At 36.1% G+C, this 16,921-nt stretch overlaps 1 protein-coding gene across 1 annotated transcript in view; it reads left to right on the forward strand.

Annotated features, from left to right (window-relative positions):
* ARSK (arylsulfatase family member K) overlaps positions 1 to 16,921 on the forward strand; it is a 43,863-nt gene that overhangs the window by 6,670 nt on the left and 20,272 nt on the right. The window contains exon 3 of the mRNA XM_029941347.1: positions 3,087 to 3,246. Within this exon, the coding sequence (XP_029797207.1) occupies positions 3,087 to 3,246 (160 nt within the window). The remainder of the gene's footprint in view (positions 1 to 3,086; positions 3,247 to 16,921) is intronic.

The raw sequence follows: 16,921 nt of genomic DNA on the forward strand, positions 1-16,921 counted from the left end.
TCCACAGATTGCCTTTTCATTTTGTTGATGGTTTGCTGTGCAGAAGCTTTCAAGTTTAATGTAGTTCTAGTTATTGATTTTACTTGTTTTGCCTTTGCTTTTAGTGTCAAATACAAAAAATTATTGTCAATTTTGATGTCAAGGAGTTTACTCCCTGTTTTCTTCTAAAAAAGGAACCTTTTCTTCATGGTTTCAAGTCTTACTTCAGTATTTAATCCATTTTGATTTTTTGTGTATGGTGTAAGATAAGGGTCCAGTTTTCCCATCACGTTATTGAAGAGACTGTCCTTTCTCCATTATATATTCTTGGTGCCTTTGTTTTAAATTATTTGACCTATATGGGTGGGTTTATTTCTGGGCTCTCTATTTTGTTTCATTGATCTGTGTGTCTTCTTTTATGCCAACACCATGCTTTTTTTGTGGTTAAACCTTTGCAATATAGTTTGAAATCAAGAACTACAATCTTCCAGCTTTATTCTTCTTTCTCAAGATTACTTTGGATATTTGGGGTCTTATGTGGTTCCATACAAATTTTAGCATTGTTTGTTCTATTTCTAGGGAAAATGCCATTGGAATTTTGATAAGGATTGCATTGAATGTAGGTTGCATTGGGTGGTAGGAACATTTTAATAATATCAATTCTTGCTATCCATAAGCACAGAATATCTTTCCATTTATTTGTGTCTTCATAAAGAGTTACAGATCTTCTCCTCCTTGGTTAAATTTCTTCTAGGTGATTTATTCTTTTTGATGCAATTATAAATTGGATTGTTTTAATTTCTCTGATAATTTGTCATTAGTATATAGAAATGCAACTGATTTTTTGTATATTAATTTTGTATCCTGCAACTCTACTAAATGCAGTAGTAGTTCCAATAAATGCAGTATAGTTCCAATAGTTTCTTGGTGGGATCTTTGGGGTTTTCTATATATATCTTCTGCAAATAGAAACTGTTTAACTTTTTTCAATTTGGATGCTTTTTAATTCTTCTTTTTGCCCAATTGTTCTATCTAGGACTTTTACCATACTGAATAAGAATTGTGAGACTAAGCACCCTTGTCTTGTTCCTGATTTTAAAAATGAAAGCTTCTAGCTTTTCACTTCTAAATATAATGTTAATACATGGATTTTATTATGTTGAGCTAAGTTCCTTCTATACCCAGTTCGTTGAGAGTTTTAATCATGAATGGATATTAAATTTTGTCAAATGCTTTCTCTGCATCTATTGAGAGGAGCATATGACTTTATTCCTTCATTTTGTTAATGTGGTATATATGTTGATTGATTTACAGGTGTTGAATCATCTTTGCATCTCTGGAATAAATCCCAGCTGATCATGGCATATGACCCTTCTAATGTATTGTTGAAATCAGTTTGCTGATATCTTGTTGACGATTTTCCACTATGTTCATCAGGAATATTGGCCTGCCATTTTCTTCTGGGTTTTGGTACCAGGGTAATGTTGGCTTGTAAAATGAGTGTGGAAGTGTTTACTCCTCTTCTATTTTTAGAAGAGTGTGGAGAGAGGGATTGGTATTAATTCTTCTATAAATGTTTGGTAGAATTCACCAGTAAAGCTTTCTGGTCCTGGACTTTTCCTTGTTGGGAAGCATTTGATTACTGATGCTATCTCCTTATTCATAATTGGTCTGTTGGATTTTCTATTTCTTCATGATTCAGTCTTGGTTGATTGTATACTTCTAGGAATATATCCACTTCTAGGTCTTTCAATTTGTTATCATATAATTGTCCATCATGGCCTTATAATTAATTCTTTATATTTCTGTGTCATCAGGTGTAACTTCTCTTTCATTTCTGATTTTATACATTTTATTCATCTCTTTTCCTGTTAAGTCTAGCTAAATGTCTATCTTTTTATCTTTTAAAAAATAGCTCCTAGTTTTATTGTTTTTTTCTATTTTTTAGTCTCTATTTTATTTATCTTTACTCTAATCTTTGTTATTTCTTTTCTTCTATTCATGTTGGGCTTAGTTTGTTCTTTTTCTAGTTCCTAGAGATGTAAAGATAGGTTGTTTATTTGGGCTCTTTTTTTCTTAAAGTAGGCATTTAACTCCTACGAACATCCCTCTTAGAACTTTTTTCTGCATGCCATTAGTTTTGGTATGTTATACTTCTGTTTTCATTTGTCTCAAGATATTGTCTGATTTCTCCTTTGATTTCTTCTTTGACCCATTGGTTGTTCAGTAGCATGTGGTTTAATCTCCACATATTTGTGAATTTCCCAAATTTCTTCTTGTAAATGACTTCCAGTTTCATATCTTTGTAGTCAGGAAAGATGCTTGATATTTCCACTTCTTAAATTTATTGACTTTTTTGTGGCCTATCATACAATCTGTTATAGAGAATGTTCCATGTATATTTAATAAGAGTGTATATTTTGTTGCTTTTAGACGGAATGTTCTATAAATGTCTTGTAAGTCCAACTAGTCTAACATGTAGTTTTTAAGTCCAGTGTTACTTTATTGTCTTTCTCTCTGGATGATCCATCCATTGTTGAAACTGTGGTATTGAAGTCGCCTACTCTGATTTTATTGCTGCCTATTTCTCCCTTTAGGTCTGTTAATACTTGGGAAAGGATTTATTGGTTATAGTCCCATTTGTAGAAAATAAGACCGAAGACATAGTACACTTAGATTTTTCCTAGAAAGCCAGTACAAAGACAGGGATTAGGGAAAGTCCATCATGATGTTGGAAAAAGATCTATACTGAAATTTGCTGACTTGGAAATTAAATAAATACTTAGTGATTACTTTTATGCTTGAAAGAAGAGTTTAGAGTCCCACAGGCTTTATCCATAATTCCAGCTGTATTTACCTTAAACAACTTAACCTGTAAGCCTTAGAGACTCACCCGTAAAGTGGAAATAGTAACTCCTTGCAGAATTTTCCCCTTGATTACACAAGAGAACAACTAAAAATGTTGGGCAAAGCACCTAATTCAGGTTATGTCTGACTCCAGAGGATGAGCTCTAAAGTAGTAGATTCTTTCTCTTGCTGTAATTGTCTTAATAATTAAAACAGATCAATAAGCTTTACACTAGGCCCAATTTCTTTTTTCCCCAAAGCAATGTGGAGTGGCCTCTTCACTCACTTAACAGAATCTTGGAATAACTTTAAGGGCCTAGATCCAAATTATACAACATGGATGGATATCATGGAGAAGCATGGCTACCGAACACACAAATTTGGAAAACTGGACTACACTTCAGGACATCACTCCATTAGGTAAAAAAATATAACAGAATAATCTAATATGCTATCCTCTGCTATGACACATACATGTACTCTTTTTTGACTTTTGTTTTTTTATTTTTCCACAATGGTGAAAGTAAATCTCTTAATCCTTCAATTGTATTACTTTGGCTAACACTTCACCTTTCTTTAATCTTCTTAAAATATTAAAGTTGCTAATACACTAGTAATTTTGTTATACTTAAACATCAAAGGTCTTTAAAATTGTTTAGTCCAAAATTTATTTTGAGTGTTTGTTATACAATATCTACTTTCTTATTCACTTTACAATCTTTTCTAAAGACCATAATCTTCTTGGTATTTGCTTTTGTCAGTTATCTCCAATGTCAGCCTATTATAACTTTTTTTTCTCATTTTATTAAGTTCTCAAAAACCAGGTGGCCAAGCATAGTAGGTAAGAGCAGAGATCTGGAATCAGATTCCCTGCTTATAAATCTTGTCTTCTCTATTTACTGCTGACCTCTTAGTAGTATAATCTTGGGAACATTATCTAAGCTAACTGAACTTTAATTTCTTTGTTGTGAGGATTAAATGGAATGGGATCTGTAGGAAAAAAGGCTAACACAGCAGCCTGAGATGGCTATCCTTAGAAAGCCCTGCCTTCAAGAATGGATCCTGGCTTATATCTGGTATCTTGAATTTCAGGAGTCTTCCCTCTGTTCCCTGATAAAAGTGACTTATTATCTACCTAGAGTATAAAATGTGATTTATACTGAACACCTGCTTTCCCTCCAAGTCTGGGATTTTAGTATGTGGTAGGCAGAGTGTGATCAGTCTCAGTAACAACTTGGGTACTAATAAACTTCCCTGTTAGACAACATTTTACATGCATTGTTTGATGCTAGATGAATTAACTGTGTCCTTTATGACTCCACTTGGAAACTTGTAAGTGGTTTGCTGTGGACTTACCCTAAATAGCTTTTCCCTTTGCTGATTGTGCTTGTGTCCTTCCACTATAATAAATCATAGCCATGTGAATAACTACATGCTGAGTCCTGTGAATCCTCCTAGGGTATGATCTCAGAATCTTCCAATACTGTGGCCCCTGGCACAAATACATATTAAATGCTTAGAGCTGTACCTCTTGCCTAACAGATGCTAATTGAGGGTTATGGCAGTGCTTGTAGTGATGATAATTCTAATGATTATGGTAAGAACCAGAAAATAAGTTAAATAAAATAATAGTGAATGTAGTAAGATAAAGTGTTACCCAAAACTTCATGTCTACCTGGAACTTCAGAACACGAAATAGATCCTGTTTACAGATGCAGTTAATTAAGAGTTCAAGATGAAGTCATCCTGAATTTAAATTGAGCCCTGCATCCAATGACTAGTATTCTATTAGAAAAGAAAAAGACATAAATATACAGAAGGCAGTGTGAAGATGGAAGCAGAGACTGGAGTGATCACAGCTACAAAGAATGCCAGAAGTCAGGAAAAAAGGATTAATTCTTCCCAAGATCCTTCAGAGGGAACACAACCCAGCCAATACCTTGATTGATGATTTCTAGCCTCTAGAACCATGAGAGAATAAATTTATGTTGTTTTAAGCCATACTTTTTGCAGTAATTTGCTATTGTAGTTTTAGGAAACCAATACAATGAGTTTTGGGTAAAGAGATACTAAAATAGAATAATCTGAGTATTAATAGTCTTACTTTTCTGGGTAATGTTAAATTCTTTCCTTTTCTGTCTTCCAAAATCTAAAAGATATCAATACTGAAAACGCAGAAGGAACCCTCACATCTCTTCCCCATCTCTGTCTTGTAATCCATCACAGATGTTGTCAGCTCTGCTTCTAAAATAGATCTCCAGCTTATTCACTTTCAGTCTCTACCAAGCTACTAGCCTCTCCTGCCTAAAATATTGAAGTGGCCCTCTAGCTTTTCCTCTATCTCACCCTTTTATTTTTAAAATTTATTTTTGAGAGACAGAGACAGCATGAGTAGGGCTGGGTCAGAGAGAGAGGGAGATACAGAATCTGAAGCAGGATCCAGGCTCTGAGCTAGCTGTCAGCACAGAGCCTGATGCCGGGCTCGAACCCATGAACCATGAGATCATGACCTGAGCTGAAGCCAGACACTTAACCAACTGAGCCTCCCAGGCACCCTATCTCACCCTTTTCTATAGGCAGCCAGAGTGATCTTCAAAAAAGTTTTTTTAAATGTTTTTTTTATTATTTATTTTTGAGAGAGAGAGAGCAAGCAGGAGAGGACCAGGGAGAGAGCTCTGGAGACACAGAATCCAAAGCAGGCTCCGGGTTCTGAGCTGTCAGCACAGAGCCAGATGCGGAACTTGAACTCACAAACCACAGAAAACTTCAAATAATAATATCTACCTTATTGGATGATCAGGGTTTTAAATGAGTTAATAGAAGAGCTCATGTCAAAAGATTAAATGACGGGGGGATGCTTGGGTGGCTCAGTCAGTTAAGAGTCCAACTTTGGCTCAGGTCATTAGCTCACAGTTTATGAGTTCTTGACCCACACAGGCTCTGTGCTGAGAGCTTGGAGCCTGGAGTCTGCTTCAGATTCTCTGTCTCTCTCTCTCTGGCTCTCTTGCCGCCTCTCCCCTGCAGTGCCCACACATGCACATGCTGTCTCAAAAATAAACAAATGAAACATAAAAAGATTTTTAAAAGATTTAATGGATATTATATGAATTATTTAACAATGCCCTGAACAGAATAAGCATTTGATCAAGGGAAAAATTATTATTATTAAAGTGGCATAACCAGAATTATATTTAATATTTATATAATGCTTTCTTTTTTCTTGTGTGTTATACTGCCAATTCATGGAGTTTCATAAATTTATTTTTAAAATTCTTCTACTTTCTAGAAAGTAAGCTTAGTCCAAAGTAAAACATAACTATTCTTATTATCCTATTCTATACGATTATCCTATCGTCCTCTTGTTTTCTCGGTTTCCTCAGCCAATCCCATAATGAAAAGAATCTAAGGTTGAACGCCTCACACTCCCTGTAACTATCATTCTGTATGTGACACAGTTAAAATATAATCTGAGTTCTATTCCCCAGTGGGATAACAAGGATCCTGTTTCTGCTTTTCATTGCTTTATTCCCATTGTCAATGTAGTGTAGGCACAGAATTAATTGTTGAAAAGAATGGGATAGAAAGTTACATTGATCTATCTATAGCTTATTAGATAGATCAATGTGTTGTTTATGGTTTAAATCAGTAAAAGGAAAAGAGACACTTTACTATTGATATTTAGGACATCAAAGATGGTTTTCAGAGTAATAATTGCGTGTAGCTAATTTTCATATCTCACCAGAGCTTATTAGGAAATTGAAATAACCTCTCAGGACTATTTGTGTTAGTGCTGTATGTACCCATGCAATCATTTATCTGACAAATAGGTCAAGGTAGCTGTTAATAGCATTTCTGCAAAAGTTATATGAGTTATGCTGCATTATCTTTTAGATTTTTCTGTGCCATTTTAAAAATGGGTCTCAGGGAAAAAAATGTCTCTCAATATCAAACTTAATAGGGATAGTCAGTATTTCAATAGACTGACTCTCAAAGTCAGAACTTGTTTTTAATAACTCTTTGTGCTGCCATTACCACTGAAATTGGCCATTTTTTAACCTACTTGTATTTTCAGGCAGAATTACAAATTTCTTTAGTTTATTACTACAATATTCCATCTGTCCTTTTTAGGCATCAAGTGATACTTCTTGTATCAGTTTAGGAACACTGGTCCAGCTGTGTGTCCCTTCTGTATATAATATACTACACCATCTTGGGATCCTTAGGGGCTCTACACTTGTTTCTTCCCGACGACTGTTAAACAAGTAGTGGTGGCAGTACTCATTAAGATTCTACTCACTAATTATAAGACTTTGTGGAAGTTATGTGTCTCAACACCCTGCACATTATATGTATTATACCTATAATATATTTAATTCTGTTCAAATTTGCTGTATCTTATTAGCAACTGAATGGAAACATTTCTATTTAATTCATAGGGTGTTTTAGAAATGTTTTACTATCAGGTAGAACTGTTTTGCCAGTATTTTCTCAATATCAAAATCAGTGGTTCTCAAGCAACGGCAGTTTTGATTCCCCCCTTTCCAAACAGAAATCAGGGTAGGGGCAGAGAGAGAGAATCCCATGCACTGTCAATGCAGAGCCCAGCATGGGGCTCGATCCCACAAACCATGAGATCATGGTGTGAGTGAAACTGAGAGTCAGAAGCTTAACCAACTGAGCCACCCCAGACACTATTTTTAAATGATGGGAATATAGTAGTGATCAAAACACAAAAATCTCTAAACTCATAGAACTTACATTGTAAAGGCATCAGAAGTCAATTTAAACAAGTCGCTGTCTTCTCTTTCCTAGCTAAAAGTTTAAAAGTTTAAAATCTAAAATCAAATCCTCTATCATCTTACTATCACTGAAATTTATCTGTGTTCTCAATTCCTGTTTTTCTGAAGCCAAGTCACAATAGGCAATTTTCACTCCTCTGCAACAAATGAAAATAAAGGTTTACTTCCAAAATGAGACACTTGCTTGGCAAAATTCTTCAGCTTGAACCTCTTGGCAAACAGTAACATAAAGCAAATCATGAGCTGATGACACCACCCTTCCTGTCCCCAGATAGGCCTCCAGACCAGAAGCACAGACTTTTCTCAACAGAATCAGAGCGACTAAGAAGGAAAAGACAGAACTCAGAAGAGCAACCGTAGAAACCTCTCTCTGCCTCTTTTAATTCTGTAGCCTAGTGATAAGCATGTGTATGTCTCATCCATATCCACTATTATTTTGTGATCTAAGATCATATGTATCTTTAGGTTGGTTTTCTCTACACCAAAGAAGAGTTTATTTTATTCTTATAACAGAGAAAAGGATCTATTCCTTTGGTCATCTTAGAAGCCTTTGTATAACCCACACTACCACTACCACCACCTTACTATCTTTAATGAAATTTATTATCTCGAACACCTTGCATTATTCTGGGTGCATTCCCAGATTAATTTATGGTAATGGGAGAGTCTTCTGATGACGAACTGGGCTAAAGCAGCCCCTGGGGCTATCTTCAGAATGCTGTCTACCATAAGTCCTAGGTCAGTTTCTTGAAACACTAGTGATAGCTCTGAGCCTACAACCTCATTGCTATTATTGGATTTCTTCCTATTTAATTACTAAACTTTAATGTACTACATATTTAGCTGCCTATAATGAAGTTTATATCTCCTATTTTTGCCAGAGTTAGCCATTTGTGGAAATTTATCTCAATCTATTTAAGAAGAGCCTAAAGCTATCTAATAATGTAGCGATTCAACTTTTCAATTTAACATTAGTGTTAGCCAGATATGACCTAGCTGAAGAGACTTAAAATAAGGAGGTTAAAAAAATAAAGCCTATATAACTACAGTACAGGGCAAAATATGTTGCATTCTGTTTAAAAGAGGAAGTAATCACATTCAAATGTTTTTTCAGGGGATGGGAATAAAGGCTGTAAAGTACTGTATTTAATTTATTCTAAGGTGGTATTTTCTTTTTCACTATTTAAGATATCTCCAAAATTGCAATTCATCTTACTATTGATGATTACAAAATTCTGTTTAGTTTAATTGGCAGTACTTTTCTTAATAGTGTATGTGTGTATATTAACAAATACACATACACACATAAATAGTATAGGAAAGAGCCTGCATGTTTTATTATCTGTAAGCTGAATTTGAGAGTCTCCATAAAGTTGTGGTTCTGTATAGCAACAACAATTCTGGAATGGTGCTGTTTTTTTCTTTTCAATCTTGAACAGATTTTTTGCTCACTGATCAAGTCCCATCATTTTTTACATGAATTTTTTTGGCGTTCATGTAATTTCTTGATTGATCTAATTTGTCATCTGTTCAAAGTTTCCTTGCGTTCCTCTAAGTATTTCCATTCTTGCAGTTGGCTTTTTTATTGCCTATGTTCTATTGTAGTTAGCCATGAAAAATATTTATTGACTATTTAGTATTATTAATATAAAATATATGTTTGTAATTATGAAACTACTTAGAATATAAAGTATTACATTAATATTAAATTAATATTTCATGTTACATATGAGTATTAATAATAAATTGTACTATTTAGTGATTTTCACCTTATTTACAAATAGCTCTGAATAAAAAAAGATTAAGGAGCACTGCCTACTTTGATCTCACCAAAAATATAAAATGGTTGGAATTAATAAAGTTAATCAATGAGAAAACATGCATATATTTAGCATTTAAATAATGTATATTGGAAAGGAATGTTCCAACCTGAACTTGCCAGAGTGTACTCATTACACTAAAACAGACTGTTTTTTGAGTGGGTCTGTATGTGAGAAAGATGTATGACAGCCTTACACATCCTTTAAAAGATGGTGTGTGTATGTGTATGTGTGTGTGTGTGTGTGTATCTCTCACAACTTTGAGAGAAGAACATTAATGAAAAGGAATATGGATTTATTTTTCTTTCACAGAACATGTTGGGCTGATACCAAAATTTGCAAGCGCATTATTCAGAAACGTAAGGTTTTCATTCAGGAGACATGCCTGAGATACATCTAACTGTTTAAATCCCATCAGAAACAGTAATTGCATATGTGTATGTGAGAGACAGAAAAAGACATCTCAAGTCTAAGAGTTATTTGTCTTAGGAAGCTGCAGGTTACGTGTAACCTCTCCAAATACATCATGAAAGAAAACAGTCATGTAATCAATCGTAGTGTGTCGTATTTTTCCAGCTGTGATCGCTATGTTAGTGAATCTTGTGCTCCCTGCAGACTGACTGTATCCAGTGCTGCAGCATCACTTGGCATGTTGGCACAGAAGACCCGCACAGCAATGGCACATGTGCACATTTATGCAATAATTTCTTGATAATGTGCTAGGGTTTTCTTTTCCCATTCATACTGGAAGGATATTTTATTGTTCAAAAGAATTCATCAAACTGCTACTGCTAATTGTTTGATAGCACATTTAGCCGTCACCTTGTTTCTGGAATTGAATCAAGGTACCCCATTGATGGACTAATGAAGATACTATTTTGATTATCCTGTCTAAAATTTGAGAATTTTTTGCATAAAACAATTCTTAGACTGGTATGTAGAACCACACATGTCAAGCTTTAATATGCATACAAATCACTGGGCCTCGTGTTAAATACTCTTTCTGATTCATTGGGTCTGGGAGGGACCTGAGATTCTGCATCTGTATTAAGCTTCCAGGTGATGCTGATGCTGTTGGTCTACAGATCACTTTGGAGTGGACCTCAGAGTCCAGAACTGGACCTCAGGTAGAGGTTGGACAAGTTATAATATATTGTGAATGCCTGTATCAGAAAAATGGTAATTTTTGTATCCCTTTGTCCACTCATGTGAGATTGAATGTGAAGAAGGCAAACAGCATCTTACTGTGATGGCAATAGATTTGACCTCATGGACCCTCCTAGCAGCCCTTCAGGGACCTCCCAGAGATCCCTGGGCCACACTTTGAGAAATTCTGGCATACACGAAACTACGCATTGTATGCTTGTGCTTATTGCAAGGAGTACATCAACGTAAATAACCCATAAAATGACCAGAAGACCAGCAGAACAGACTCCACAACTAAATATAGAGAAGAAGGCACATTGAAGAGGGTAGGAAAGGCAGAGATACAGTGGGAATCTAAACCCTACAAGCCTGACTGCCAGAAGGAGGGAGCCATGGGTATGGAGACGGGTGAGAAACTACCATGCGGGGGAGCCTGTACAGAAAAGATGGGTCCCCACAGAATTTGAAAATAAGAGTGGCCTAATTGCATGAGTTCTTACAATCAGCAGGTCTTTAAGCATGGAATTCTAAAAATCAGCAGGTTCAGCACTGGGAGAGCCAGGAGGGAAGGCAATAGGAAGCTGAGTTTTCCTGCCCTTGAAGAGACAGCAAAACAAACAGCCTGGGGAGATACAGTATCAAAGAAGGCAGTTTGGAAAATGCCTGGAGCATACATGAGGGAAAGTTATTTAGTAACACCTGAGTTCTGTGAGGGACTTCTCCAGGAACAAAGGAGCAGGCAGGTGCCATTTCCTTCCCCTAACCTCCCACATAAACACACAGCCACCCGCAGAAACCAGTGTGGCACCAGCATTCACTACCTAACTTGCTGGCACTGTGCCCCCACCCTCCAGCCAGGCCTGCCAGGATCCCAGCGCTGTGGGCCCCTTCCCCCAGATGACCAGTGTAAACCTTGCCAACACTGCATCTCCCCAAAGTGCCCTTTGCACAGCCTGGGTTCTACTGGGAGTAGCTGGTCAACTCCCACAGAGCACATGCGCACCTTGTTAAACCTGTGCCTCCTCCTCCCCAAAAGGCATGCACTTTGCAGAGCGCCCAGGTAGGCCTTGATCTACACAGTGGTTGCATATCTCCTGTGGAAGAGGACCAGCCCACACAACTTGCAGGACCTGCAACCCGGCTCACTTTTGCTTTGCAGAGTGGCCCCAGCTGGCCAGGTTTCTGCAGCACTGTAAAGCCCCTGTGGAAGAGAACCAGCACCACCTTGTTAAAAGTGCACAGCCTACCCACTACTTTTAAGAGCAAGAGATATGTCTGACTTTCCTAACACACACACAAAAAAAAAATACACAGAGAATCAGGCAAAATGAGGAGACAGAGGAGTATGTATCAAATGAAAGAACAGGACAAAATCACAGCAAGAGACCTAAGTGAAACAGAACTAAGTAATATACCTGATGAAGAATTTAAAGTAATGATCATAAAGATACTCACTGGACTTGAGAAAAGAGTGGAAGACATAAATGAGACCATTAAAAATTTTTTAAAAGATTAAAAAAATAACCAATCATGGGGTACCTGGGTGGTTCAGGTGAGCATCTGATTTCGGATCATGTCATCATCTCACGGTTTGTGAGTTTAGCCCTGTATCAAGTTCACTGCTGTCAGTGCAGAGGCCACTTTGGACCTCTGTCTCCCTTGCTCGCTCGCTCTCTCTCTCTCTCTCTGCCACTCCCCCACTCATGCACGTGAACATTATGTCTGTATCTCAAAAATAAACATTAAGAAAACAATCAGAAATGAAGAACAAAATAAGTCCAATTAAATGTAAATAAAATTTATCCTCATCCACTTGATGAGGGGTACCTGGTTGGCTCAGTTGGTTGGGCATCTCACTTCGAATCAGGTCATGATCTTGAGGTTTGTGAGTTCAAGCTCCATGTCAGGCTCTGTGCTGACAGCTCAGAGCCTGGAGTCTGCTTCAGATTCTCTCTCTCTCTCTCTCTCTCTCTCTCTCTCTCTCTCTCTCTGCCCCTCCCCTGCTTGCACTCTCTCTCTCTCAAAAATAAATATTAAAAAAATTAAAAATACACTAGGTGGGGGGCATCTGGGTGGCTCAGCTGGTTAAGTGACCAACTTTGGCTCAAGTCATGATCTCATGGCTTGTGAGATCAAGCCTCGTATCAGGATCTGCACTGACAACACAGAATCTGCTTGGGACACTCTCTCTCTCTCTCTCTCTCTCTCTCTCTCTCTCTCTCTCCCCCCCCTTCTCTTCACACTCTCTCAAAATAAATAAACTTAAAAAAAAACATTTAAAAATACACTAGATGGAATAAATGGCAGGTTAGAAGAAGCAGAAGAACAAATCAGCAACCTGGAGGACAGAGTAATGGAAAGTAATCAAGCTGAGCAGATGAGAGAAAAAAAAACTTACGAAAAATTAGAATAGACTTTGGGAACTCGGTGACTCCATCAGGCATAACATTTGCATTATAGGGACACAGAAAAGAAGAGAGAAAAGGGGGCAGAAAATCTACTGGAAGAAATAATAGATGAAAACTTCCCAAATCTGGGAAAGGAAGCAAATTCAGATACATAAGGTCCAGAGATTTCTCCCAAAAAATCAACCTAAGGAAGTCTACACCAAGATATATAGTAATTAAAATGGTGAAAAGCAGTAATAAAGAAATAATTTTAAAAGTAGCAAAAGAAAAGAAGATAGTTATATAAAAGGGAAACCCCATCAGGCTATTAGTCGATTTTTCAACAGAAACTCTGCAGTCCAGAAGGGAGTGGCATGATATATTCAAAGTGCTGAAGAAAAAAATCTGCAATCAAGAATCCTCTATTCAGCAAGGCTATCATTCAAAGTAGATGGAGAGACAAAGAGAGACAAAACTAAAGGAGTTCATCAGGGCACCTGGCTGGCACAGTTGGTTAAGTGTCTGACAGTTGATTTTGATTCAGGTCATAATCCCAGGGCTATGGGATGTAGCCCCACTTTGGGATCTTCACTGAGCATGAAGCCTGCTTAGGACTCTCATTCTCATTCTCTCTCTCTGTCATAAAAACCAAAAATTAAAAAATTAAAGGAGTTCATGACTACCAACCTAGCCCTATAAGAAATATTAAAGGGAACTCTGAGTGGAAAGGAGAGACCATGAGTAAGAGTAAGAAAAGTGAAAAACACAAAAGTAGTAAAAATAAGTTTATCTGTAAAAATCAGTAAAGGGACTTACAAAAGGAAATAAAGTATGACATCATATACCTAAAACGTGGAAAGGAGAGGAGAAAAGAATGGGTTCAAATTTGAGCAACCATCAACTTAAGATAGACTGCCATATGCAGAAGGTGTTTTATACAGACCGAATAGATACCACCAATAAAACAGTAAAGGAATGTAAGAAATAAAGAGAAAGGAATCCAAGTATATCACTAAAGAAAAGTCAACTTATGGAGAGAGAAGAGAGCAAGGGAAGAAAGGAACAGAGAAGATTCACAAACACAGCAAAATAGCAATAAATACATACCTAAAAATAATTACTTTGAATGGTAATGGACTAAATGCTCCAATCAAAACACACAGGGTGATGGTCCATTGAAATGCTTCTTACAAGAGACAAGCTTCATGCCTAAAGACTCAGGCAGTCTGGAAGTGAGAGGATGCAAAAACATTTATCGTGTAAGTAAGTATCAAAAGAAAGCCAGCCAAGGTATCAATACTTAGATGAAATTAACTTTAAAACACAGACTGTAACAAGAGACAAAGGACAGTATATAATCATTAAGGAGACAATCCAACAAGAAAATATAATAATTGTAAATATTTATGCAGCCAACACGGAAGCACCCAAATACATAACACAGCTAATAACACAGGAACTAATCAATAATACAATAATAGGGGACTTTAATACCCCACTTATATCAGTGGACAGATCACCTAAACAGATAATCAAAAAGGAAACGTGGCTTTGAATGACAAACCAGATGGATTTAATAGATATATTAAAAAGACATATTAATAGATATATATTCAGAACATTCTATCTTAAAACAACAGAATACACATTCTTTCCAAGTGTAAATGGAACATTCTCTAGAATAGAGCACATATTAAGTCACAAAATAAATCCTGAAGTTATACCATGTATCTTTTCTTACCACAGTACAATGAAATTAAAAATCAACTACAAGAGGGATGCCTGGATGGCTCAGTCAGTTAAGCATCTGACTTCTGTTCAGATCATAATCTTTCAGTTTGTGGGTTCAAGCCCTATGTCAGGCTCTATTTGGATAGCTTGGAGTCTGGAGCCTGCTTTGAAGACTGTATCTCCCTGTCTCTCTGCCCCTCCCCCACTGGTGCTCTGTCCCTCTCTCTCTCAAAAATAAATAAACATTAAAAATAGTTTAAAAAAAAAGAAAGAAATCAACCACCAGAAAAAATCTGGAAAGAACACTAATACATGGAGGTTAAATAACATGCTACTAAACAATGAATGTGTCTGTCAACCAAGAAATCAAAGGGGAAATAAAAAAACACATGGAGACAAATTAAAATGAAAACACAACAGTCCAAAATCTTTGCGATGCAGAAAAAATGGTTCTAAGAGAGAAGTTTATACCAATACAGGCCCACATCAAAAGCAAGCAAAATTTCAAATAAACAACTTGACCTTATGCCTAATGGAGCTAGAAAAAGAAAAAGAAACAAAACCCAAAGCAGCAGAAGGAAGGAACAATAAAGATTAGAGCAGAAATAAATGATACAGAAACTAAAAAAAATTAAAAAATAAAAATAAAACAAACAAACAAACAAAAGCAATAGATCAATGAACCAGGAGCTGGTTCTTTGATAAGATCCACAAAATTGATAAACCTCTAGCCACACTCATCAAAAAAGAAGAGAGAGAGAGGGAGAGGACTCAAAAAAAAACAAAATCAGAAACAAAAGATAAGAAATAACCACCAACACCACAGAAATACAAAGGACTGTAAGAGAAGATTATGAAAAATCATATGCCAAAAACTGAGCAACCTAGAAGAAATGAATAAATTTCTAGAAGCATAGACCAAAACTAAAACCAGCGGAAATAAAAAATCTGAACAGACCAATTATCAGCAATAAAACAATAAAAAAAAAAAAAGCCTCCCAACAAAAAAAAGTCCAGGACCAGACAGCTTCATAAGTGAATTCTACTAAACATTTAGAGAAGAGTTAATACCTATTCTCAAACTTTTTCCAAAAAATAGAAGAGGAAGTAAAATTTCCAAATTAATTCTTGGAGGCCAGTATTACCCTGATAACCAAAACCACCTAAAGATACAACAACAACAACAACAACAGAACTACAGGCCAATATCTCTGATGAATATAGATGCAAAAATTCTCAACACAATATTAGCACACTGAATCCAACAATATATTAAAAATTATTCACCACAATCAACTGAGATTTATTCCTGGGATGCAAGAGTGGTTCAATATTTGCAAATCAGTCAACATGATACATTACATTGATAAGAGACGCAGAAAAAGCATATGACAAAGTATGATATCTATTCATTATTTTAAAATCTTCAACAAAATATATTTAGAGGGAACACACTTCAACATAATAAATGTCTTATGTGAAAAATCAGCAGCAAACATACCTACTGGTGAAAAACTGAGAATTTTCCCTATATGGTCAGGAACAAGACAGGAATATCCACTCTCACCACTGCTATTTATCTCAGTACTGGCAGTTCTAGCCACAGCATCCTGGAAAAAGGGAAAGAATAAAAGGCATCCAAATTGGTAAAGAATATGAAAAACTTTCACTATTTGCAGGTGACATGGTACTATATATAGAAAACCCTAAAGACTCCATCCAAAACTACTAGAACTGATAAATGAGTTCAGTAAGGTTGCAGGATACAAAATCAGTGTACAGAAATCTCTTGTATTTCTATACATTAATAATGAAGCAGAAGAAAGAAATGAAGAAAACAATCTCATCTGGTGCAATCTCATTGCACCAAAAATAATAAAATATCTAGGAATAAACTTAACCAAAGAGGTGAAAGACCTGTACTTGGAAAACTATAAAACACTGACAAAAGAAACTGAAGGTGACAATAGTGAAAGAAATGGAAAGACATTCCATGCTCAGGGATTGGAACAACAGATATCATTAAAATATCTATAATATCCAAAGCAGCCTACAGATTTAATGCAATCTCTATCAAAATACCAACAGAATTTTTCACAGAGTTGGAACTATCCAAAAATTTGTGTTGAACCACAAAAGACCCTGAATAGCCAAAGCAATCTTGGAAAAGAAGAACAAAACTGGAGGTATCATAATTCCAGACTTGAATTAT

This window comes from Suricata suricatta, chromosome 6 (assembly GCF_006229205.1).
Source record: "Suricata suricatta isolate VVHF042 chromosome 6, meerkat_22Aug2017_6uvM2_HiC, whole genome shotgun sequence".
NCBI classification, from domain to species: domain Eukaryota; kingdom Metazoa; phylum Chordata; class Mammalia; order Carnivora; family Herpestidae; genus Suricata; species Suricata suricatta.